This window comes from Tympanuchus pallidicinctus, unplaced genomic scaffold (assembly GCF_026119805.1).
Source record: "Tympanuchus pallidicinctus isolate F22 unplaced genomic scaffold, pur_lepc_1.0 scaffold20, whole genome shotgun sequence".
NCBI classification, from domain to species: domain Eukaryota; kingdom Metazoa; phylum Chordata; class Aves; order Galliformes; family Phasianidae; genus Tympanuchus; species Tympanuchus pallidicinctus.
In genome coordinates this window covers 652,077-678,639 of record NW_026294722.1, presented here as the reverse complement: position 1 = coordinate 678,639, position 26,563 = coordinate 652,077, and the positions used below count along the sequence as shown (strand labels likewise).

The 26,563-nt window shown below is 45.2% G+C and overlaps 1 protein-coding gene across 6 annotated transcripts in view; it reads left to right on the top strand.

Annotated features, from left to right (window-relative positions):
- NFATC2 (nuclear factor of activated T cells 2) overlaps positions 1-25,943 on the top strand; it is a 99,034-nt gene extending 73,091 nt beyond the window's left edge. For 5 of the 6 annotated variants that reach the window (XM_052683420.1, XM_052683419.1, XM_052683416.1 and 2 more), the window contains one exon: positions 20,702-25,943. In XM_052683420.1, the coding sequence (XP_052539380.1) occupies positions 20,702-20,757 (56 nt within the window). In that variant the 3' untranslated portion in view covers positions 20,758-25,943. Of the gene's footprint in view, positions 1-16,732; positions 16,819-20,701 lie in introns of all 6 variants that reach the window. The other variant, XM_052683418.1, reaches the window with a different exon arrangement.
- Positions 25,944-26,563: the final 620 nt, after the last annotated feature.

Genomic DNA, 26,563 nt, shown 5'->3' with positions numbered 1-26,563 from the left:
GGAAATGCCCTTGTTTCCCCGTGTTTTAGACAGCAGTGAATTTGCATGTTTCAAATGAGCTGTGGTTCAGTGAGGGCTGCAATTTACATCATAAAAAGCCATGCTCTGTTTCTAATTAGAACTACTTTTCATAGAAGGTGTGGTCATTTCTGCTCAGACAGGGTTTTACCAAATGTGAAGCATGTTCATTCTCCGAAGCATTTTGCTCAAACACACCAGCAAAGCTGTGTATTCATCAGACTCGTTCCTGATGCTCTGACTGACTTTATTCTAGATTTTCTGTTCTCTGCTGGGACCTTACACCACTCACAGAGCACACTGCATGCTTCATTTTTGGATTGCTGCTGTTGTGTTTGTGTCGCATTAGGACTGAAGTCTTGCAGTCACATGCCGGAGTCCTGCTTTGCTGGGTGTGATATGAAAAAAGAACAAAAAGGTGGAAGGAGAAAGATTGCCATATCAAGAAGCAGGTCTCCTGTGTTGTGTCACTGTTCGAAAATTCAGCCCCTTTTCAAGGCCGCTCATCCCCCAGTAGACTTTCTGAGTGACTGTCCTGCTGCCTAAAAACATGCGAAAGAAAACAAAGCGAGAAAAAGAAAAACCCATACATCTAAAATCAGCAGTGGAGGAAGGAAGAAAATGAATCGAGTGATTAAAACCATAGTTCCACTGGCACCTCTTTGTTCTCAAGCTCAGTAATCTGTAATTGGTGCAGTAAATGCCCACAGGCAAGTTGTGTTACAAAGCATTTCCTGTTCAAAAGAACATGCAGGCTCCATTAGGAGACCATGGGCACAGCTGCCACGAACTGACAGTGCAGGATGGGTGTGTGGACGCTCTCTCGGTGGCTCGATGGGCAGAGTCCCACCAGCAACTGATGCACCAAGGCTCTAAGCCCTGGTCCACACGATTTGCTGCTGTTTGAAGACTTAACCAGTGGACAGTTATCAGCAGAAAGCCCCTAGTTTTCAGAAGGCATCAAGCAATTCTCAGTGATAGTTTTGAAATGCTGGCAGAGTCACTTGAAAAAAAGAACTTGTTCATTCATTTAGGAGTTGAGAGCTTCTAAACCACAATAAAGTCCTTTCCCAGACTTGCTGTCCATTTGCTCCACGCTCGTGGCATTCCTTAGGCGGTCTGAATCACAGACAGCAGACAGCTCTTATAAAGACCATAGACACCCATCTGTTGGAAGACATCTGCCAAAATAGACTATATCCACTTTCAGTTTAAAGGGATAACAACAGTCACATTTTTCAGTCCAGTGACATTATTCGTTCAGTGCAGAGGAACACTAACAAACTGAGATAATGCCACTGCAGAAAGCAGCAGGCAAGGCTTCTCCCCTGCTCTTACAGACGGATGAAGTGGAGCACGGAGCTGCTGAGTGATCTGCCCAAGGTAATGCAGAATGCCACTGGTAAAACGGCAACTGGCCTGAGGGATCCCAGGCTGCCAGGACCCCGTGTGCAGGCACAGGGGTAGCAGTGAGACAGTGAAGGCACAGCTCACTTGTGCCAACAGGAGGAATGGCAGAGCTGCTCTCTCCTTTTTTTCCTTTCCAGCAAACTCACTCTCTTTTTTTACTGTTTGTATCTAAGCATACTATCCACTTACAGATCTGAATGATTGACTGCTGGCAGGGGCACATTGCCTGTCTCTGAGAACAGGTGTGGTTGTTAGAAACACCTTCATTTCCTAGTGCACAGCACTAAAAAGTGCAGAGAAAGAGCAAAGCTGTCGTAAAGCAAGAGCAGGGTGTAAGAAAAATGAGTCAGTGGTCTTCCTGTCAGCTAGGAGTGACACTGAGTGTTCTGCACAGAGAATCTTTCAGTTCAGTCAACATCGTAACTGTTTTGACAACATTTTTTTGAAACAGAGGCTGTTAGAAATGAGAAATGTGAAGATAGGAAATGGTTTATAACAAAACTGTGCAAAGCTGGCAAGGGGGTTAACTCCTAGAGTTACCATTTTGCATTGAACTGGGGGAGCGCTTTCTGGAAGCCTTTCACAAGCCTTGTCTTAGGCAGCTTACCACATAACTGTGCTGGTTGAGGTGGCTGATATTTTTTTCTTTTGCTAACACAGCTATTATGGTAAGAGCCCTTGTACAGACACAGCTCTGTTGGTGTAAAACTGCTGCAATCAGCACGTCTGGTGCCAAGGTGGGAAGCACCACCAGCTGCTTTGCGGAAGGGTTCTGTAGCAGCACGGCCACGGCTGTGCAGGAAGGGTTTCACCAGCAGCACCAGTGCCTCTCAGCTGGCTGGACTTGTAGAGGTAGCTGCAGCCCATGTCATAGAATGGATTCCCACATGGGTTACGGTTGCACGAGCTCAGCTTTGCATGCTTACCGCCTCAGAATGAATCCTGATGCCATTGCTCCTGCAAAGATGACGCAATGTGCTGGATTCATTTATTATGAAGATGTGTTGCTGGGGGGAACTGTTCCCCCTGGGAGCTACACCAGCAGCGAGGTGTGCTTTGTCCTCATGGTGTATTCTGTTGTCTCCCCTTTAAGATCAATTCTTTGTAATTGGTGTAAGAGTAACCAGTCATCTGCATTGCGTCCACGTGGCAGCTCAAAGGTTTTGCTAATTCTTTGTAATTTCATTGTGAGTCTTGGAATATTGATAGTGATTTAAAGTCCCTATGCGGGCAGCTGCAGCAAACTACGAGATTTTTTTCTCTTAGTGATCTTTTCAAGTTTGATCCAAGAAAAGCAACAACAACAAAATTAAAACTATGACCGTGTCTTGGTCTTCCGGGCGGGCAAAAAGGAAGCAGCAGGGATTGACTGCCCGATTTTTAAACCAATCTCATGCTTATTAGGTGCATGACTCACAAGCCTTCAGCACCTGTGTTTGGTGTTGATGCTTTTCACAGTTTCATTTGTTACAAATGCTGTTAGTGTTAAGAATGCTCGAAAGTGAGAAAAGAGTAGAGATGTTTTCTCCCCTGAAATGCCTGTATAATGGAGGATTCCCATCCTGTTGTGTGGGTCAGGGTGCAGGCAGCTCAGGCAGTTTTCAAACTGCGCTTCCAAAATATTGCAGGCAGGTGTAAAGAGCCCCATTGCATTGGAAGGTTGGGACAACAACTGCACATTTACTCTAACTGTTGTGAAATGAGATGCCTGGAGAAAGTAACCATCTTGAAGATACATGACCTGGTTGTGGTGCAAAGTGAAAGGCAGTTGCAAAGCCTTCTGCTACAGAAGAGCGGCAAGTTTCACACCAGCAGCACTGCTGTGGCTGAGGGCAGCTGCTGGCAGGCAGCACAGCAGTGGCTGGGGCACCTGTGGCCCACGTATCTTTCTGTCTCTCACGAGAATTATTCTGTCTCTCCTAAGAATTGTCACCCTGTTGGTGAATAATTTAAAATTCATTTTTCTGCCACTAGCTTTTCATACTTCATTTCTTAAAAAATACCATTATTTATAGATCCCTAGCAATTTAAAATAAAAAGGACAAACCATCTGAATTTCCTGTCAAAGGCAATGTTCTTATACAAACTTGGAGCAGCAGGAGCAGCTTTTCGGCCCGGCAGAAGCTGGTATGGCCTTACAGTACCCAGTCACTTTGTAATGCTAGTTACTCACCAGTTTCCAAGAGACTTGTATGCTCTAGCTTGGATGCAGTGCACTGTTCGAGGAATTGTAAAAGCAGACTGGACAAATGCACAAGACAACCCTGCATTGGCTATGGGAGGCACTAAATGACCTAATAGGTCATTCCTGCTTCTGCGATCTGAAAAACAAGCACCACAACTGTAGTCACGCCAGCAGGGACGTCAGAGATAGGAGAAAGAAAGCAAATGCTCGAAGACTGTAATGTTCCCTTCCCGGCAACTAGCTTCTAATGTGAATGTTCAGCCAGCTGCTAACTGTCACAGTCCCTCATTTTGTAACATAACTTTTTCTGTGTTTGCCGAGAAGAAGCCAGAGAAAGGTAAAAGCCAGCCTAAAATGTGTAAACAATGCAGTTGTGTCTGAATCATCTCTCCTAGTCCCCGTGCTTCAATTTTGCAAGCACAGAAGTCTGGGCGTATATCCAGCTGTGAATTTCACAGATGGATCCTCTCTTTAAAGGGGTCTGTGCAAAAACCTCAATCCAAGTATTCCCAGCTTTGGAAACTGTCCCATTCTTCAGTATAGGTGCGTGTCTGCTACAAATACCACAGTCTGCTTGGCAATTAAAACTCTGATCTCTCTATATTCACATGACTCATGGTTCGATAACATTGACTTTGAAAACTTGGACCTGAGATAGATTTAAGCAGTGGATTACATTAGATATAAAGGAGTTAAATCTTCAGCTACTATAAGCTAGAGCAAAAGCAGTGAGGATCAAAGGACTTTGGGGGTGCTGCCCATGTGACTCAGCAGAGCAGCACTAATTCACTAAGTGAGAAACTGGTCTAATACTCTCCATCTCCCTGCAGGTTCTCTTAATCCACACAGTTCTCATTTTAATCAAGACACGTCTTTTTGTGGTTTTTTAATTTGGAAACTGTTTGCACTCCAAAAGGGACTAAAGCCTGCCCTCAGCTGAACAAACACCATGTATTTAGAGTGAAAGTGTCATCAAACTAGATTTAGTGAGAAGACTATTATTGGCTTCTGCCCATGGACACTGGAGTGATAGGTTTGCATCTGAGGGAGAATTTCCCACGTGGATAACTGGCAGGTGTGACAGGGGAGAACAGGGCACGGCGTCCCATCCTGCACTCTGGGCACGCTTTGGCTCGTAGCACAGAGGTACTCAGCAGACCTGGTGTGCACCAGGGTGCAGCGCGTGGCAGGGAGATCTCCCAGCTGTGCAGGGACAACCAGGTGACACTGTGTGGCTTCATCCTTTTTCAGTGCTTCTGTGTTGACGTGCTCTTCCTTCGTGCAAGGATGCTGAGCCTTTGTTTTTAACATGCAGAGGATAATTTGGAGCAGGGCAAAAGCACTAAATTAGAGGAGTATGAGCTTGCAGTCATTCCCTCTGATTATCTGTGCCAGGGGAGCCAAGTCAAAGATTCCCAAATGGTGGTGTGGTTTGGTGCAGTTTCTTAATGATGAATGACTTCATCATTCATGAATGAATCAAGTCAAACGTAGGACAAATAGTGAGACACATGAATGACTCTTATGACATTTGCAGTGTCTCAATCGGTGCTGATTTATTTAGGTGGTTTCTAAGTTTCTTAGGAAAGAGTGAGAATGACTAAATGAGGGGGAACCACTTCAAAAGAAGGGGAGTCAATGGTGAAAGTATTGTGACAGTTAAACCCCCCTGGGTTCAGGAGCTGTCATTATGAGCAATGCAGCATTGGAGATGTTGTCAGAGCGCAGCTCCAGGAGGCTCAGTAGCCCCAGGGCCAGAGGAGGCAAAGTGATGCACCGGGCACTGCTCTCCTGTCCGGCCAGACACCTCCTGCTGCCTGGGGGATGCTCACAGCCCCCTGGGGTTTCCCATTCCTGTGTGGAGGGAGTGGGCTCTGAAGGTGTCCATGGAGGTGCTGGTGCTGAGCGGTTCCTGCCCTCAGATGTTGTGTGCAGAGCTTCAGTCACACGAGTCACAGGCCAGCCCCCCCAGCCCAAAGTAAGGCTCTGCATTTCTGTAGCTAACGGTCACTGTCTGGCTGTCCTGTTGGCTTAGGTGTGTCCCTCAGTTCAAGGCCTTGGATATGTTTGTACAAATTCATATTCGCTAAAGGCTGCCAATTGTCTGAAAATGTGGGCACTGGGCAGGTGCACAGAGCAGACTGGCGTGGCTCGAATCAGACGAGGAGCAGGGCAAGTCAGAGAAGACTTCTGAGATGTATAGCTTTTAACTACACTATGTCTTGTGTGTCCTTTTTCTTTAAAATTACATTAGTTTTTCCTTATCTGGTTTCTTCTTTACACATATGCGTTGGCTTTGAGTGGAGTGCTGTCTTCCTTCTTGGAATGAGTACCAAGGTCCTATCAGCCAGCAGACAAGTCAAGAGGGCTGTTAGTGAGGAGGGCTGGCTTGGAGGAGTAGCAGATTTAGTGCTCCTCTGACCAATTCTGTCATGCAGAACAGCATCTCTGCTCTTCAGAAACCACCATCGAGGGCGAGTGGCTGTGCACAAGGCTGGAAGAAACCTCTTCTGCGTGCAGCATTCTCAATAGGCAGCGTCCCCCAGCAGTGCAAACCAGGTAGCCATTAATCCCAATTAGACTGTAATACTTACAAGTCTTTTGTCAAGTTGTGGTCAGTATAAGACATTCATTTCCTCCCATGCATGCAATGAGAGATGTGTGCAGCCGATGGCTGGGCTCTTGCAGGAACCTCCTGCTCCCACACATGGCCACACTGCATCCAGGTGGCTCTGGGGTGAGGAATGGGAGCAGTCAGCCAAGGACTGTGTCTGCCTCAGCCTCACTGCAGAGGTCGCTCTGCTCGTTGTGTGTCCTCACCAAAACCTTCCGAGGATGTCTCTGTTCAGGACTCAATGCTGATGCACAGCTGGCAGATGCACAGTGGTCCGGGGACTCCCTGGCTGTGGCACACAAGCAAAAATGCTTTGGCAGACAAAGAAATGAGAAAATTAACTTTCTTGTCTTCAGAAAGCAGTGCACGCCATCATGCCTGGATGGATGGAATTTGTTTTGATAGCAAAACAAGTTCTATGGAAACCATTGTGAACCCTGCAGTGAGGCTGCCCAGGAGAATTGGGGAAAGCCGCTTTTGTTTGTTGTGCTTGGCACCGTTTTGCTCTGGATGAAGATGCTTTAATTTTGTGGGGAGACCCAAGAGAGCATTCCTCTTTTTCCATACCAGAAAGCCTTCCAAGATGGCATAAGCGTCCCCTCTTTCCAGCTGCTCCTTTCCAAACACACTGTGCCTCCTAAAGATAGTCTTTACAGTGGCTGGGGCTGGTGGAAAACATGAAGCTTGCATGGATTAGCACAGGAATTCATTTGGGCTGACGAATTGGGTTTCCCTCTATAAACAGCACTAGTGTTTTCGTCTTCTGGACAGCACAGCAAACTTCACATCCTCTTGCTCCTCAGCCCGCCTCTCCCACACTGTGCATGCATCCAGCAGCCTGGTAACAGACACACGAGGTGCTGCTGCTGGGGGTGGAGAAGAACAGGCCTTCAGCAAGGCGTTCCCAGCCTCCCCCCTTCTCAGACAGTTTTTTTCCAACCCTTTAAAGAGATAGTGTGATTATTTTGTTTTCTTGGTTTATTTTTGTTTCCAGGTAAAAGGGGAAATTAATCCCTTCTCCTCTGGTTTAGCGACCTTCCAAGCAGCCCACACTGTATGTTTGTGCATTTACTTTGCAGCTTTGTGTATCTTCAGCTGTTATACACTTATCATCTGCAGGAATCTGGGATTCTCTAAAGAGGGTTTTGTCCGCTCCTTTTCTCCACAGACTTTGGTCTTTTTCTTTGCTCTTTTCCCAGTATTTCACACTCTTGTGTAGGATTATGCTGATTTTTGTAGCCCCTGTGGGTGTGGGTGGCCAAGGAGCTGTGTCCAGAATCCCAGCTCCCTGCCCCTCCATCCTTCCCTTTTCTCCCTCCCTGCTGTAAACCCTCCATCAAGCCCTTCCCTGGAATTCTTCTAAACATCCCTTCTGCAACAAATGCACTTCTGTAGAGCTCATGCTTTCTTTTATAGCTCACTGGGGTTGTTATCACCTATCATTGGTTCCCTCGGCAGTGCCAGTTACTGCACTGAGCAGTGGTTCTGTCTGACTGTTCAGTCCTGGGTGATTTTGTCCAATTTACTGGGTGTGGAATCAGAGTTGTGAGGACAAGAACTGGAGACTTGGGATTCAGCTGTCAAATGGAGGAGTGGTTTAAGAAGTAAAGCCCTATCTGTTAACCACACTTAATCATTGTAAAATCCAAACCCTGTTAAAAGTTCTTTCCTTGGAGGTAAGCCTCAGTGCTCTCTCCTACCCTTTAAGGCACTGGTGTAGGCATTGCCATACTTTCAGAACAAGCAGTTGGAGCATGTTGGAGTCAAGATGAAGCAGTTGGCTGCAACTAAGATGCCTTCTCTGCCACATTATTTACTGTAGATGCCTGTTTGTGCAGGTCTTGACCACCACACTCTCCTCTGGTGAGGTTATGATGGAGTTCCCAGAAGGGTGATGAGGAAGCTGCCCCCAGGTCTCCAAGGGGGGAAGGTTCTGGCCAGGACATGGGCTGTCCCACTTTAAGCAGGCTCACTGAGGTTTTGCAGCTGGAGCATCAGCCACGCTGAACCACGCAAGGAAAACAAAACCCATCTGATTTCCAAAATGCTAACAGCTGGATGCAGATGACATTACAGAATTAAAAAAAAAGAAAAAAGCACAACCAAACAAACCCCTCTCGTGTTATTCTCTCCCTGTTCTGATGCTGCCCCTGTGCAGCAGTGGGGCCAGATCAAGTGCCTTGCACATGCAGTGAACAAGAAAGGCAGCCAGGGGGTGTTTCTGGGGTGCCCCTTTTGGGGGAGGGGAAATCCCCTCACTAGAGATGGCCAGCCCTTGGAACCATGAAAACTGCTTCTGTCTGCAGACACAAGGCTGCAGGCCTTTGTATCTTCAGCCCCTTCCAATCTCAGGCAGGGTCAGCAGTGACCAAACCCTCCCTGCAGCCTCAGCTGGCTGTTGCTAATACAGTGGTCGTTTACAGCCCAAGTATGAGCTGTGCTTTTCTTCTCAGTGCTGTTTGAAGCCGTACCTGGGGAAGATAGCCCACAGCAAGGCAGGGGAGCAGCCTCCATGCCCACAGCTCCTCAGGGATGCTGGCACCTGGCTGGGCCATGGGCTGGAACTGCTCCCAGGGCTGTCAGCAGGTTTGGGGCAGTTGTCAGCTCTGCAAGGCTCCTTTTGCCTTCTTCCAGAACCCACTGCAGCCTGAGCCTGCTCTGAAGTGGTCTTGGCTTTTCCTGCTTAAACTTGAACAAGATTTATCTTCTTGGCTGTGAAGGGGGAGGACGCAACCTCTTGAGTAAAACATTTTCATTTTTAGGTCTCTTGAGGAGGTGTTTTTGTAGCACATAACATCTTCTCTCTCCTTTACTGAGTACCTGTGTGTTTTCCTGATGCTGGGCTCAGGCTGGCAGCATGATGCAGTGTCACTGAGTGATGACAGCAGGAAGGTCACATCATGATGCTGCACAGATGCACTGTGAGCCTTCCTCATGGTGATGCAGGAGGCAGCACAACCACCCCACCAACAAATCAGCCCTTGCACCTTTCCACCTCTGGGTATCCCAAAAGACAAACCCTGATTCCTTTTGTAAGACTCCCTTTGTTGTTGGATGCCAAACTTTTTTCTACCTTATGTGCCAGGGAAATGCCAGTACAGCCCAGGCCAGATTCTGAGAGGTGATGTCTCTTTGTGTCTTTGTGTATTTTTTTTTAATTGGGCAGATGTCTTATCCACAGGGATTTAGTTGAGAGTAAGCTACCAAAATACCTTTTCAGATCTGGCCTTTCAGAAGATAACAGTGGCTTCATATGGTTTCATTACACTGTGTGTGTATTAGCTGGGGCATTTCATTCATGTTGGCAGTCACCGTCCTTCTGAGACCACTCAGAAAGACATGCAGTGATCTTGGCCTTCAGATTTGCTACTGCTGTGTCTTCCAGCTGTCCGTGGCTAGTTCGCCAACTGCAAGACAGTGTTCCCATTCAGTCTGTGTTCCTAGCTGAAGGAATGGCCTGCCAATTGCTTTTGAATGTGTTCTGTAGTCTGATGAGATCACATCGCACATAAGAAAGTTTTATCTTTATTTTAGGCAAGAGGGTGTTTTATCATAGTGTGGTTCCAAAGCCTTCGTCGTTGGCTTGGAATTCACCCAGGAAGTGTAGCAATGGGTGGTTAAATGCAAACTAATAGGTTCAATATGAGCTACAGATGCAGAGCTCGTGAGCTGGCTGTGCAAACTCGTGTATAGAGGAGAATGTTGTCATACGGCTGATGAGAACTTGGAAGGGATTAGGACAGTCTTGCTAGGTACTTGCAGCATGCTCCTGAGATGTTGCATTGAGCAAAGCATTTTGCATCCTGCCTGGGCTGTGTGAGAATGCACACAGCTCAGAGACCTCACAATTGGAAAATTTGGGATGGCTCATTAGATCCTGGGAAGGATTCCCTAGGGCAGTTTCTTTGGGTGGTTGTTCCTACTGCTTGCTCTAGAATTAGGATGGAGGTCTGCAGATAACTGAGGGCTCATTTTTGAACAAGTGTAGGTTATTGTGATGAGAATAGGAATAGCCCTGGCTGCACTTCAACCGACGATAATCACTTCAACAACATTTGGATATGGAAAAACTCAGTTCTCTGAGTTTCTCTGGTAACTTATAACCCCTCTGTTCTCCTCTTCTCCTTCTTTTCTTTTCATACTGAAAACAGAAATTTTATCATTCACACTGTTGACTCAGATTGAAAGTTGTAAGTCTATGGATGATGCAGACACATTTTTCTGATGCTCTCAGGCTATTTCCCGTCAGAGGCTCCTGGCCTTCTTGAGGTGAGATGCAAAGTCAGTTACAGCATCTGCTCCACATACTCGTTTGCACTCCTTTTAGTTACAGGTGTTTCTTAAAATTAGTTCTCCCTCTCAGTTCATCAGTCTGAACTGTGCATACACTCCACAGTATTATCTATTATTTTTACTATTAGATTTTGGTATGGTAAAAACCCCTCATGGCTGAGATCTCCCTTGTGACATATGCTGCCTTGATCCAGAGGAGAAAAAATTCTGCCTCTCAGGGCTTGCAGTCAAAGCCCAAAATAAAAGCTAACAGATGGATGTGTGCAGACAGGCAGCATCTGGTGTGTGGCACCTACTTAACACTGTTACGTGAATTGTAACACTGTCAGTAACCACTTAAATATATTGAATGGTCTTCCCAGTGAACTGGGGACTTGTAGCTTTAAAAAGTTATTTGTTCTGTTGTCCTGGAGCGCTGTCACAAAGACCCCCCAACCTCCGGCCATGCCCACACCATTCTAACTCTTGCAAAGCAGTGCTCTGAACAGAACTCACCCCTTGATGCAAAGGGAGAAGGTCCTGCCTCCAAGCAGGCACTTGCTGAAGGATGTGGAGTTGTGATAGAAAAATATGTAATATGTAGTAGTACATAGAAGTAATTTCATGCTCCCATTCTCAGTGTTTTTCACTAAGGGTTCCTACTGCCCAAAAATCCTCTTTAAATTAAGGTACATAAATATAAGCCTTCTTCACACTTAGTGTTCCTAAGTGGTTTGTGAAAGGTGAAAGCAAAGTAGTTGCAAATAGAAGGATATTTGCATGCTTGTTGCAAAGGAAAGCTTAGTGCCTCTCAAAATTGTACATAGGCCACGTGTGCATCTCTCCTACTACCTTGGGACAGTGGTTTTCTGCTGTTTTCTTCTTAGAACCAGCTTCAACATTCAGACACGTTCACAGGGAAACCTGGTTTGCTGGACAGAAGCAGATTCTGCAAGAATCCACAAACTCTGCAAAGTTAAGACACACCAAAGATAAGGTGCCAGAGAATCAGAGCCAGTGAGTAGTTCTCTGGATTAACAGACATAAGCACTAGTGCTCAAGGGAGGAAAATAATTACATTATTGACTGTTTGTTCTCTACAAAACTGCCTGAAGGGAAGGGTAGCACAGTTTGTTTCCCCTCAATTAAATATTTGTTAAATGGCTTGTTTCCCTTCAATGAAATATTTGTTCTGGTAGTTCCTTTATGACAGAAATATGAAAAGCAGCAGTACTGCCTATTCCTGTTACTTTCAGCTAATCCTGACCACGCTGAAACTGCTCTTCAGTTCCAACCCCCCCATTTATTTCCTGTTAAAAAAAAAAAACCAGCTTTCTCCCATCCATTTTTTTTTTTTTAAACGTTTCACTGAATGACTCACATCACCTCTCAGTAAATAGGTTAAATCTAGGAGAATGATGAAACTGCAAAGTGACATGTGAATAAGCAGCGCTATTGCTTGCGTGCCTTTCCTGCCAGCAGTTGCTATTTAGAGGCACTGTGGTATCTGAAGATTTCGTTGGTGTTCAGACCATGAGGCGCAAGCTGCTGTAGGAAGAACTCATCACTAAGCTCCTTTGGTTTTGCTGCTTTTAATCTAGAAGAAATGTCTGTTAGTACCGAGTGGCACTGCTTTCCTCAGCAGTTGTGTAGCAAATTCAGGTCCAGCGTGCACAGACAGAAGTAGATGTGAGCACAGCTCAGCCTGGAGCTCCGCAGCAGCCACAGAGTGAGCAAGCAGAGACTGCTGCCTGCTATTCCTTAAGGCTCAGTGTAGTATTTCTATATTTCTTTTGCCAACTAGCATTGTTTAAGAAAATGAACTTCATCTCCTTCTGGTATCAGTTTTTGTTTATTTATTTATGATGTGAGCCTTCTGCTTGGAATATTTTGCTCGGTTTCATTGCACGTTAACTAAAACTAAATAAAACTTCATCTTTTCTCGGTAACTTACTATCAACTAGAGAGCCAACTGCATGACTCAAACACGTGTCCTTCCCTTATGATTTCAGCCAAAACTCTCTGGCATTGGAGTACTGCAGAATGAAAGTCATATCTAAATATATGTGAGCAGAAAGAAAGTCAGTTAAAAAAAGACTTTGTTATGGAAAGCTACTACAAACCAAACCCACGGTGGCCTGGAGTTCCTCATCACACCCAGGCTGATCTAGTTTTCCACTTTCAAGGTATGCTTCCCAAAGTGGCTGCTGACACAGAAGAGCTGCACAAAGCTGTCAGCCCTGCTCCAGTCCTGTGGTGCTTTACTTAGTGACTGAGCAGACAAAGGGTTGACCTAGTAACTAAACAGAATATCTATCATCCTTCTGGCAAATTTAATACCTGGAGGAGTACTTTTCTCATAGCCAGCTGGTACAGATTCTTCCTCCATAATGTAGACAGGGTTTGCACCTATCTTACTATCTTCAGATTAAAAACAAAGATATTTGGGTACTGAAATCCATCAAGCAAACAGGAAATCACACTCAGGAGCATGATTAGTTCTTTCTCTTGCTGCACAACACTGGAACCAGAGAGCCGGGGCGTTGTGTGCATATGTCCTACAACATCACACAACCCGCTCCCTGGAGACGCTGCCCAGAAAGCTCAGCTCCATGGTTTCTAATAGATTGGGATGGGGATTCCATTGAATTAACAGCAGAAACCAACATGGCACCTGATGAACCTTACAGTCCCTTCAGCTCACCATAACACAATGTTTGGCACCTGTTCCTCCAGGACAGTGTATCATTTGTGCACTTTTTGCACTTCTGGTTTCAGCCCCTTTATTACAGGGGTCTCCATAAACTGGTCTAGCAAGGAATTCAACAACCTGTTAACACCCAGTTCTCTTCTTACTGATTAATTGTGTGAAAGTCCTTTGGCCAGGGAAGTGTAGTGATTTTTTTTATTATTTATTTATTTTTTTTCTTTTTAACTAATCACTTACAGGTTCAGGTGCAATTTATTACTGATTTGCAAGATTGTAACCATTTGTGTAACAAGCTGAAGTGAAGCATGGCAGAACAAGAGGGGCACCCTACAGCTCAATGCATGGCATGTGGTGCAGGGAGAGCAGCACGGATTTCCCATTAGCTCCACCCATGCACCCCACTTTGCTTTGTGTTGCTGAGGAAAAATTTCCTGGAGGGAGCAGTTTGCAGAGTAACAATTTCTGCCCAGGGTTATGTGTGAATAAGCAAACACAGAGGGATGCCTGTCTGAAAGGACTCTCGGGCTGCCTGCGGTCCTGTGGTAGCTGCCTGCTTCTCCCAGCAGTACTCAGCATCCCCAAGACACCCCCAGGGTGAGGGCTGCTCCTCACTCTGCTGGCTTTGGATGCCATAAAATGAGGTCAGAATAGATAATGATTTTTGAAGTGCTCTTGGTGGCTCAACTTTTATCATCCTAATAGAAATTCAGCCTGGACAGGGCTGTGAGCAGCCTGGTCTAGAGGGAGGTGTCCTTGCCTATGGCAGGGAGGTGGAACTACATGATCGTAAAGGTCCCTTCCAAGCCAAATGTTCTATGGTTCTATCATTCTTTGAAATACTCAAAATTAAGTTTTTTAGAGATACTGAGCACTCCAGCCTTGATTGATGATTATGGGTTTGAAGACGTTATATTGGTGTCTTATATTGGTGCCTACTAGGATGTTCAGGGAGCTCAGCACCTCACGCCTTTTGTAGATTGGGATTCAAGCTACTTAAGGGCTTTAGAACATCCTTTAACACTCTCTGCAATGTCCACACACTCAGTGTAGGCTCATTCTGTGCGTCATCACTTCAAGCTCTTTTTTCTGTTAGCAAGGCATGAGGTATTTAAGTTCTAAGTGTAACCTTTACAGTCTTCTTGCATTCTTCAGCCTCAAGTAGACCTGGACTAGATCTGATCCTCTGGGGGTATGCTGGGAATAACCAGGGCCCTACAGCAAGGTAGGGGCACTGCAACGCTCCCAGCAGTAAAGTCCTGCTGTCCCACCATGTACTAACCACTAGGTCATGCTTTTTGCTCAGTTTTAACACAGACATAGCACAGCAATTGGCTTTTGATCTTTTCTGGAAAAGAAACCACACTGTGAAAGCAGTCAAAGTCCGTAAGATCTCTGGGGTGGTGCCACAGACAGACCTGTGCACTGAGTATTTCCTTCTTGATACTTCTGGTGTACAGTGCATTTAGGACACTGGGTGGTTATTTTTAGCAGAAATGCTAAATGCTCTTTTGCTGCAGATGCACCCAACTTCCTGTTAAAGATTTAGGGTATCATAGATACTGATCTTTTTGCATCTGTAACATAATGTGAAAAGCAAAGCAATAATAGCAAAGTGGCACAACCCTGGGCTACAGCAAATGAGAACAAGCCCAAATACAGCAGCTGTAGACACAGAAACAAAGAAAGAAAAACTGCTTACCTTTGGAAAGCCTCCAGCATGCAGGGATCTCCTGTGAGATCCTTTTACCTCCCCTGCCATCCCTTAAATGAGGGCTGCTGTGGGGTGGATCCTGGCTCCAGCCCTTCCATCACTCAGTAAATTTCATGCAGCTGAGCTCCCCTCGTCAGGCCCTGCCTTCCCACCAGGTGCTCCATCACTGCTTCAGGCCGAGACTCAGCATTTCTGCTACAGCATCTCACTCTTGAACCACACTGAAATATAAGGGAAGGATTTTCGAATGTAACGAGTGCGATCTAGATCCTGCAAATCACAGAGAGTTTAGCTGTTGATTTCAGTTCAGACAGGCTTCAGGCAAAAGTATGTAATTTATTTAGATTCTGTTTTCTGTTATTTAGATTTCTGTTTTTAGATATCTATATCATAATGTTAAATTCATGGAAAGATGCCGATGAGTTTTGAGTCTATTGAAACTCTCGCAGCGTGCATCCATCGTAGGGCTCAAATCAATTTGGAGCCGTCTTAGTTTGGTATCACTAACTTCTTCCAACTTCTTCCATCTTCATAAGTAACAGAGATGGCACGATTGCTGTTGAGACAGATTGTGCTAAAGCAGTTGATAGTTTACAGAGACATCAGATTGTAAACAGGACAAAAAAGTTCCAGGATGCTTCTACTGACATTATTTTAATAAGGAATGAAAACCTTTGGAGTGGCAGACACATAATGAAAGTTAAACCTCACAGCTGAGCACCCCTTGGCCATTATACGTCCCAATTTTCCAGAAAAAGCCTTTCATTGCTATTGATTTATGAAGACACCTCCCCACCCTCCTTTTTTACCCAGTTTGTAGGATTTGGGCTCCTTTGCCCGATACACCTAAGTTTGTATTTACCAGTTATTTAGTTACTCTTCTTACATGTGCAGAGGCTGATTTTCCAGGATGCAGAGTATAAAATAGGCTGTGTACTACGTGGTGGGTTCCAGTGTTTGATACGTGGCTGCACAGTCTGAGAGAGCCAACTAAAATATTTCTCTTCTATATATAGTCACCTGAAATCCAGCAGCAAAGACACATCTGAGACCTGCACTCAAGACTAGCTTACTTCTTAAGATGTACTTTTTCCTCCTTACTATTGGAATATTTTTTAAATTTCCACGTGGTTTTGGATGAAGTGCCAAATGCTTTCATGATAAATTTAAATCTAAAAAGACAAGACAGAAAAAAGCAATTTTTAATATCGCCATTTGATGAGAAAAAAATCACTTTTATTTGTGTTTGAAGGAAAGACCGTAACTCTCCTAACTTCTTTAGGCATATCTGTCCTGCTCCTTGCAGTCAAAGCAAGGTCTAATTTACACAGCCACTGTGCTTAGATCTCTTATTTGAAAGAAGGGACTGACTTTTGGTCTGGCATAAATGTGTCACGTTTTATTTGGGCCACGAGGACGATCCCATCAGTGAGTTTTGCCAAAGGCAGTGACTGCTCTCTGACTTGGCTTAGGAGACGCTCCGACCTCCTGCACTCCTGAGGCCTCGGGCCAAACTGCCAGCATTGCTCTTCTGTATTGTGATCAGTGCAGGTCTGTATTTTTTTTGCATACTTATTTTTAGATAATATCCGTTGAGAAAAGAGGGGAAAAAAGGTAAAACCTTGTGCTGGATCTGAGCAAACAGAAAGGTCAGCGGTTAAGTTCTGCCTTATGTATTGTAAATGCTGAAATGTCCTTTTGATAAATTAAAACTCTGAATGAAAGAGTAGCTGAACGCTAGCATTTGGCCTTGCAACATAGGTCAAAGGTTACTTTTTTTTTCTCAAAAATGGTTTTGCAAATCTTTTTCAGAGCTGATAGATACACACCTTAGCTGGATACAAAACATTATATGAAAAAGAATGACTGATCTTTGATCCAAGCAATCAAAAAGAAAGGTAATTGGTATTTTTCTGCCTTTTCTCCAGCTGTGTGTTTCTCTTAACCTTTATTTATTTATTTTTTCAATTAAAAAGTCATGCCCCTTTTTATTTGGCTTAGAGAGTTTAAAATCTCACTTGATTTAATTTTTTTCTCATTCTTTTTCTTCCCCACATGCGTACCACGGAGCTGTCCTGAATTAGCTGGGCCTTGGTGGGCAGGGAAGGAGAGATGGGGCTGCACATGCGAGGCTGAAGCATCCTGCTGCTCCCAGTCGGCAGCTAGGACGTGGTTTGCCTGCTCACATCTCCATGGCACGCTAAAAGCTCAGGGTTCAACTTTCCGGTCCCTGAAACGCCATCAGGCCTTCTGCACGTGTCTCGTGCCGCACGCGTGTGAAACGCTTCCTGCTGTATTAGCAGAGCAAATGTGGAATAGCTGGGATCGCTGCCCAGCAATGTGGTGCAGGGTGGAACCCATGGAGGTCAGCTTTGCCCCTGATGGGACCCTCACTGCTGCAGGATCCTAAGACCCCAGCCGCTGCCACGGATACAGTGCAGTGACAGCGTTGCCTCCACTGGTGTTATTCCAGATACGTATGTGGAATGACACAGTAAAGTTGTTATTGCAATGTGTTTGTGGATGTGTGTGTGTGCACGCATGCATATGAGTGTGTGTGCATGTATAATCAATTACAAGGAGCCTGACTCGTTGCCAACTAAAATTGGAGACTGTTCTCTGTCTCTGGACTACTAGTCGAAGCTCGGATTTAATACAACCCACTATCGTCCCACAAGTGAATACTCTCCAGATTTCTATCTGAGAAGATGCAAATTAGAGTCTTAAACATCTCTGAGGACTGGAGCCTGAGAGACCGACTCTAACCCATCAAAGCTGAGTGCTTAGGACAAGGGGGAACAGTTTTTAAGTAAAAGAGAGGAGGTTTAGGTTATGTGTAAAGAGAAAATTATTTACTCAGAGGGTAGTGAGGCCCTGGCACAGCTGCCCAGAGAAGCTGTGGATGCCCCATCCCTGGAGGCATTCAAGGCCAGGCTGGATGGGGCCCTAGGCAGCCTGATCCGGTCAGTGGCTGCCAGCCTGTGGCAAGAGGTTGGAACTGGATGGATGGGCTTTAAAGTCCCTTCCAACCCAAGCAATTCCGTGATTCTAACACTTGAGAGACATTTTAACCATGTTACTGAAAGGAGATCTGTGGGATCTCAGAATAGCAAGTTCAGTGCATGATCTCAGCTTCCTCTGAAGTGTAGATACAACTCAGTTTGCTCATTTTGTTTGCCCTGCTATTGAAACCCAAGTCACTGAGATTACACCTCGGTCTGGATCCACGTGCTCCCAAAATCTGGAGATGAGTGATGCCGCCATACTATGTGGTAGTGACTCCAAGCAGTCTTGGAATCCATTTCTCCAAACATGCATATATTCATTGGATTAAGGGGCTCTGGCTGTAAATCGGGACTTTCCTTGCTGGATTTACACAGCCTTCCCTTGGAGCGCTAGCACAGCCTAGCCTTAACCGCCCCTCCTTCCCTGTGCCACATGGATTTAGCAGGAATTCAGGGTGCCTACAGGGCATTGAGGCCAAATGATAACAGGGACTGAATGATAATCATTCAGAAACAACAAAAATCCAATTTGCAACTTGCAGCAGCTCACACAGAGGGAACCCAGCTGTGCACTTGAGCGTGGTCCTGCAGCACTTCCACAGAGTTTGCATTCCACACCGTCCTGCTGCAACTGGAGCTCTTTTCAGATTGCTGTCCCTCTATAACCTCAGCCCACAAAACCTGCTGCTGACCTCCAGTGCAGCACGCAGCAGGGAAAGTGAAGCCTGCAGGCTGGGTAAGCCCATCGCTGCACCGTCCCAGCTGCCTGGGGCTGTGAGCTGGACCGCCCTCAGCAGGCTCGTGGTCTGCTGCTGCTGCTTTCACTTCACACCACGCTCAGCCTGGGAAGCAGAACCAAGAAGGGACCCCACAGAAGGTGTAGCAAGCCAATTTAATTACCTGCTCCTTCACCTGACATTAACCCTTCTTAGACCAAGATGACTGTTGGCTCCGATGTTTCCATTAGTTGTGGCTGCATTAGAAGAAAGGAAACTTGCACAGCATTTTTGGAACGCTGGCACGTCAATAAATAAATTGCCCTGCAGTCTCAGCCCACTCGTTTTTAGAAAGGAAATGACCCTGTGAGAGTGGGTGCCCACTTCTTTTACCTCACTGCTATTTTTAGCTGAGACGCTGAAAAATTTCCATTGAAGACCTGCTCCTCTCATTTCCTGGGTAGAGCAAACAGGAAGCTCTTCTGACTGAGCCGCAGGAGGGCTCGGCCTGAAAGTAGACCAACCTCACCTCCCTCTGGTTGCTTGCTGGCACTGCAGCACACCGAGCGCTGCTGCGATGTGCGGAGCAGAAAGCTGGGCAGCAGGAGAGGGCAGGCTGTTGTTGGCACGTGTGCTCTGCAGCAGGCACCGACCGGTTGGAATCAGGCGTCTCCTGGCTGGAATGAGAAAGAAGAGCTGAAATCCAGGCTGTTTGCACAGGGATTTTTGAGCTCGGAGGGTGGAAAGGGCCGTCCTTGTGTCACAGCACGCAGCAGGGACCAGGGCAGCTCTTAGCCCAGGAGGAGTGCAGGCAACCGCAGCGGCGCTGTACAGCGACAGCGTGGAGCTTCGCATTAAGCAGATATTTTATGGGATAAGTTCCACTGCTTATAGAGAGATTTCAAACTAATAGTCATACCTCTTAAAAATTATTGCAAGTGCTCTCCCAGAGATAGCCAGAGATTGGGCACAGTATTATAACAGCGATAAACTGCCACTTCTCATAAACGTTTCTTGTTTATATGTAGAATTGTGGAGTCTTACAGCTGCATACCTGTCAGTCAGCTTGGGTGAGGAGTTGCTTTGTTTTGAATTAGTCTGTGGCTTAGCATCAAAATAACAATGGGAAAAATAATTTAGATTTGGAGTCTGAAGCCTTAGAAAATTTGGCCTTTTTTTTTTTTTTTTTTTTTTTGACAAATTTATTAGAGAAAATAAGCAGTTTCCAAATGGAGGATCCCCCCAGTGAATGCAGCACTGAGGAGCTGCATGGAAACAGAGTCCCAAAGCAGGCAGTTCCGGAGTTTGGCACCAAAGCACTCATCTTCTAGGTCTCTCCTAACAAAGTCGCTGCCTAGATAGGAAGGTTGTGCTACGAGGGACCTGGCACTGTTGTTCAGGTTGTTTTAAACAGAGAATGAAGTGATTCGGTGCCTTCTGTTGAGCCTTACTGGCAAACCTGTCCCAGCCTCTGAGACTGTTAGAGCAGTGCATTGAAATTTGTTTCTGCTGCAGTCTGCAAACAAACTAGAACAAAAGTGTGGACCAAATAGAGGCACCGGTGGTGTTTCAAAAGAAAAGAAACACAAAAAAGCAGCCTCTGTCTGTTCAGCACTACCCACTTTATTTCCTCCAAGTCAGGCCCTTCTCTATTCAGAATATTCTCATTTCATCCTAGACAGAAATGTTACAGTGTTCAGATGCTTACACCTTGGTTTCAGTTTGCCTGGATGAAGGAGCTGTCTGTGACAGAGGGCTGTGCTACGCAGGGGATGCAGTGTGGGCCGGGGACATGGAACAGGTTGCCAGCTGTGTTTTCGTGGCATTTGAAGCATGCCAAACACCACCTCAGCCCCCTCTCTCCTCTCCTTCCCTCTTGTTAACAAAAGTGTGTGGCATGGATTATTCGGCCGACGTTTTTTTTTAGTTTTAATCACGAAGTTACAGTAAGAATAGAGAGAGGATGTTCTGAATTAACGGCAGACTGCCCAAGGACTGCTTTTACTTCCCGTGACTTTGAAGTGCTCTTAACATTTCTTCCTCTTTCTTTTATTTCACAGTTAATGAAATTATCAGGAAGGAATTTTCTGGACTCCCTGCCAGAAATCAGACATAGAAGAAGATTTGTGAGACAGCTTCTACCAAATCCTTCCATAACTGACCTCTTAGATCCTTCCAGTGCCCCTGCAACCTCCTGCTTCCTTAGCTGTTCATCTCAAGGCACCAGTTCAATGCAAGGAACAATGTACTGGCATCAAGCTGACAGCCTTGACTAAGCAACTCGCCACCTCTCTCTGTAAACATGGAAAAGGGCACCCTTCCTTTCGTCCAAAGATCGCATTGTTCTCATGTAACAGAGCATCTGTCTGAGGAAACACTTCAAGCCTGCTGCAAAAATCTAGCTATGTATCGATGCATCTATCTCAGAATTAGGGAGAAGTAAGATGGCACTCCTGAAGGCCACACAAAGCAAGGGAGGTTATATATTAGTCTTTATTTGGGTGGGGTGGGAAACAAGGGAAGAAAGAGTAATATATTCCATAAAAGAGCAGCGCTGTGCAGCTCACTAACAATGACTTGCCTTCCAGGTCGCAAAGCCCTTCTGAAAAATTTTGTTGTAGGAAACTGAGGCAGCTCAAGCTCACTCTGCCTTTATCCAGTCTGGGAGTAGAGGTTGTATTTTCTCACTCTGAGCACCGTGATCAGTATTTCAAGCAGTAGACGTCAACAGAATCCGGCAATTTTCTCCATTTTTTCTTGTCAGATTGAACAGGGATTTGGTGGAGAAGGATGCTCTGGAGAGCCAGTAAAAAGAGCAGTTCAGCAGCTGCTACACCTATCTCAAGGTAAATGAAACCCACGTAAACAGAGATGAATGTACAGGAGTCACAGTAAACCCAAATATTTTATGACCTGTCCTCATTTAGGCAGCATACGAACACATCTTACGTATTTTCTCCCCAATAAATTGCTGCTGTTTCTTCTCATGTAGAGCCCGCTGTTGGCCGGTACCTTGTCTCATGTAGCAGCTGTAATGTTTAACCACACAAGCTGCAGAGGAAAATAATTGCATTTCACAGAAGCTGTATGTTCAAGAAAAAGTATACACTTTTAATACTCTATCTTCAGCACTGCAAAGCTACCAGCAGCTTCTGGAAAGGTTAAAATTCCATGCGAGGTAGCATGTAAGGTTTTGCTTTGTGTGTTTGAATGTAATGTACTGACAAATGCCAATCACAGTAAGAGCTACCTGCAGCCTGCAGCCGTACAGCTAGCAAGTTTGTAAGATTTCAGTGCATCTCTGGTACCCCAGTGGGATGAAAGCACACCTGGAGTGACTGATCTCTGCAGTAGGAGGCTGCTGCTCTGTGGGCAGCAGTGGTTTGTGAATGAGGAAAGCTGCGTTGTTATGGGCACTGAGCCTGAACTCGTAGAAAACACAGCAAACCTGCCCTGTTCTCAGCTGCTTCACAGCAGACTTCAGCAGTGTGCCCACGTGCTCACAGCAGCCACTGGGTCACGTGAATATTGAAGACCAGCAGAGCAGCTGCCTGGTTTGTTCCCCAGTACTGCAAGAAAGATGCTTGCACCAATCCCACAGCCTTCTGCAGGAATAAAACTGAGGCTGCGGTGCCTTCTGCATAGTTTAGTTATTGTTAAACAGCATTTATACTGCACAGCACTTCAGCTGGTTCACACGCCCCAGATGAGCCACTTTTTCAATTGTTTATAACCTGCCATATTGTTGAAATCTACCACCCATCATGTATTTTTAATGCATTTTAATGGATTTTTCATTTTGAAAACTTGCTAATGCCAACAGTTGCCTGTCAGAAATTCTTTACCGCAGCTGAGCAAAAGAGCCCAGATGGGTCTCTTGGCTTGGAAGGACCAGAAATGGCCATCTAGTTTTCCCTGATCCAACCTCTAAGGGTAAGACAGGAGAAATGAAAAAATACAAAAATCCATTCAGAGCAAACCAAAGTCCCCAGGTAACTGACAGAAACATTTCTTTTGCTGGATCTCAAATGAAATACCAAAGAATGTGAGCTTCTTTCCAAGTCGGGAGCTCTTGCTGCTTTCTGGTGGCTGTCAGAACACAGCTGGCCGTGGCAGTGCCCTCCGTCAGATCCCACACACCGAATCCCCAGCAGCCCTCCCTGCAGCATGCAGTTGCACTACGTGTGTTTGTGCTGTTGACTGATTTTGTCAATTTTTGTCCCCCAGTGACCATTTAAGCATCTTTCTCCCCTTGTTGCTCTGAGGCATAGCCGTATAAAGCAGACAAGAAGGCATGGAGCCTTGCAGAAGGCAGTGAGCCCTCAGCAGGAGCCACGCAGGCTGACCCCGAGCCCTGCAGGGCTCCTGAGCAGGATGTGCCCTCACCTGAGCATGAACTGGAAGGTCAGATGCATGCTGCTCTGGGCTGTTCTTTTGGGCAGTTTGCTTTGGAGAGCAGGAGAGGGGTTTATATATATATATTTAATATATGCTACAAGTGCTTTACTCATGCTTGCACTAGCTGTATTTCCTCCTCCTTTTTAAAGGCATAGATACTAATCTGGACATGTGTTAGGGTAGAGGCATATACATGTCTGTCTATATACTATAACCACGTAAGAGTAGATGGTTATATATATATGTGTACACATCCATCTGTGCTTCTCTCTGACCACACACACCAGTCCTACAGCTGGCTGCAGCCGCGCAGACCTGCTGCCACACAAAGCCAGCTGCTGGAGCGAGGGTTCGTATGATGTACATAATATAGACTACATTTTAGTGGTTTTATCTACAGCTACGTCAGGTCAGGCTGTGCTACTCTTACCTGCTTTTACATCCACCGTTAGTTACATAGAACAGCTTTAACCACTTTATATTTATTTCTGGAGAGAAGGAGTATCCTCAGACATAGCGACATACGTTGTTGTCTCTTTTTAAAAAGAAAACTGATGTGTTACAGATATATAGCTAGGCTGAAGAACTTCAGAATACGCAGTACTAAATTATTTCCTGTTCTCGCTGAGCAGTGTTCTGCAGTATTAATACTTGTGGCATAACACGCCTCGCTCTCTTTCTGTAGAAGCATTAGATTAACCTCGGAAGAGTTAATGCCATTCTGTGAGCAATTTGTTCTCACTTTATCTGGATGATAGCCATATTTGCACATGAGGAAATTCTGTCTTTCCTCAGTTATCTGAATGTTTCACCACAGTGCCTTCCTGCCATTGTACCAAAGGCCTCCTTGTGTGCAGGGTGTACAACTCTAATGCATTTTCCATCAGAGTTATACCATGTGAAGTACGTGGGGCTCATTGGAACTCAAAGTTCATCTCTTTCTTTTTTCTGTGCGTGTGCATTTTTATACTTCGTTTTTTCCATCCGAGCTTTGGCTGCAAGTACAGGATGAGCTTCTATAAACGTCTGCATCAAATATACGAATGCGTAAAATAAAACCGTCGTTCACGACGTGTAAACAGTCTAAGAGTGGAATGGGAGTGGACAGATACCAGGGAGATGTTTTTGTGTCAGTTATGAGTGTCGGAAGCACAGTTTGCCAGGAGAGGAATTGCTCGTGAAGGCAATGAAATACGAAGTCCTGTTTTCGTTTTTCTCCATGAGAATAAGCAAAGTGGAAGATCTGAGCTGCGATGGGATGAAGGTGTCTAATGTACGTGTTGTTCCTGGGAGAAAGAATGTAGAAGAGCCATGGGTTTTGCACTTGCTTTGTTTGTATCCATGTAAATATGTATCACTTCCATTCTTCTTGTAGGGATACAGCATTTTCTGAATGTAGAATATTTCCAGAAACAGCACTATGTTATTCTCTATTGTATAAAATGCTGCTGCTTTATAACATATCTAAAACGGTTCTCAAATTAGCTAGCATGTTTTTACAATGTATTTTGTAATCCGTATCTTTACGAAAAAAAGTGTCTATGCTTTTGGTCTGGCCAAATATGCAACAGCTTTTGAATTAAGGATAGTATTTATGAAGGGTGGATCTTCATTTGTTGATGCGCATTAATTTTCTATGCAATTGTTGTGGAATCGTTATTGCCCCCCAAAGTCATATTTGATCCATTTCCCAAAGACTTCAAAGACAACTTTAAACACTTCCGAAGCACGTTTCTAAATATTTCAATCTTTTTGTCCCCGTATTTCTTTCCAGACTGCTTTCTAATAGAGAACAATTACCTGCCAGATGGGATTCAAGGAAATGACTCTCATCTTATTTTCAGATTTTGAATTGATTCGCATCTTCATAAAGCTTACACCACATGAAATCACCTGGTGTTCCCATTTACCTGCAGTTCTCTTGGTTATTCACATGGCATTTGAGTGAACTGCAGATTCCCCAGAAATTGACTGTTTTCCTCACTGTTTACATCGCACTGATTCCATGTGTGTGTGTGAGGCACCTCACAGTGCCCACTGTGACACACGGGGAGTGACAATCCTTTATTCATCTCAGTTCAGAAACAGTAATCCACCTGTTGGAAGCTGGCATCTGTCCTTCACGTCTGCTACTTTTATCAGTGCAGCAGTGACAGTCGGTAGGAATGTCTTTAACCAGCACTCAGTATGTAACCCATCTGGTCTAAGAGCCATTCGTTTTGCCATTTTCCTTGTTCCTGGTATACAGAAATAAATAAATTGGGACCAAACCAACATCGCAGTGCAAATTGAAGCGAAGATGCTGACATTCTAACAGATCAAACGAGTCACCTGGGGAAAAAGCTCACGTTTCTTTCCAATCACTCAAAACAGCCAAATGGAGCAGAAAGTTCTAGAATGGCTGAGTCACCAAATGAATAATGTTCCGTATCACCAGCTGGTGGGATGAGCGGTCATTCCTCCAGAGCTGCAAGGACTGAAGAGCTGTTGTAGCAGCGCTGCCAGTCCCTGTACACAGCAGTGTGGTGAGAGCTGGGATTCACAGCCAGGTACCAGACAGGGGCACTGCTGCGTCCTGGCTGGGACCTGTGTGTGTGTGTGAGATGATGATGTGTTCCCCTGGCTCAGGACACCCAGGTCTCCTTGCAGACACTCTCTGTGCAAAGCCCCGTTAGCAGATACACATGCAAAAAAGCAATCATCTCTCAGATCATTCTAGCAGATGTCTTTTTAATCAAACTGTTCAAAAGCCTAACTAAGAACTAAAAAAGAGTTCATATCATTTACATTCCTACAACAACATGGTTAACCTCCAATGTAATTTTTTTGCTATCGTCTGTAAAATATTTTTATATATTGCCTGTACTGTGGTAGATTAGCAATAAATGAGAGAATATCATCTGCTGCACGAGCGTTTGGTGTATTGTTAAACACCTTTCTTTCCCTTGACAATCACATCCCCAGGGGCTGATCCCCCACACTTGTCCCCATCTCCCCCCAGAATACAATGACACGTAAGGCTCTCAGAGCACGCACTGCTTCCTTGGAAATGAGATGCCTGGCATCCCCTTGAATTGAGATCCCATTCCACTTCTGTAGATGAGTTTGATTCGGACAGCGATACCACAGTGAACTTCTTCATTTGCTGTTATTGTCTGCTTTTCCTCATTTCATCCCCTACCCCTCACTGCCACCCCAGCAAAAAGCAGCAGACAGTCCCCACCAACAGGCACTCTGCAGGGCTTCCCTCTCATTACTGCATTCATCCATAATAATGAGTAAATGCCCTTCCCCAGCAGTACATGGTTTTTGGAGACAGGGATGTGCTCTCTTTAATTTTTCTTCATCTAAATCTTTGTTCTGCATTTCTCTACTGGAGACACTTAAAGATGCATTTTCGTACCTCTGGAAGGATGCCCAGAGCTCATTATGTCTCAGTAAGAGTCGAGTTTACAGAGCATAGGATTAAAGACATTTACCTTAACAAAATCAATATTATCCTTCGCGTTTAAAAACAGAGATTT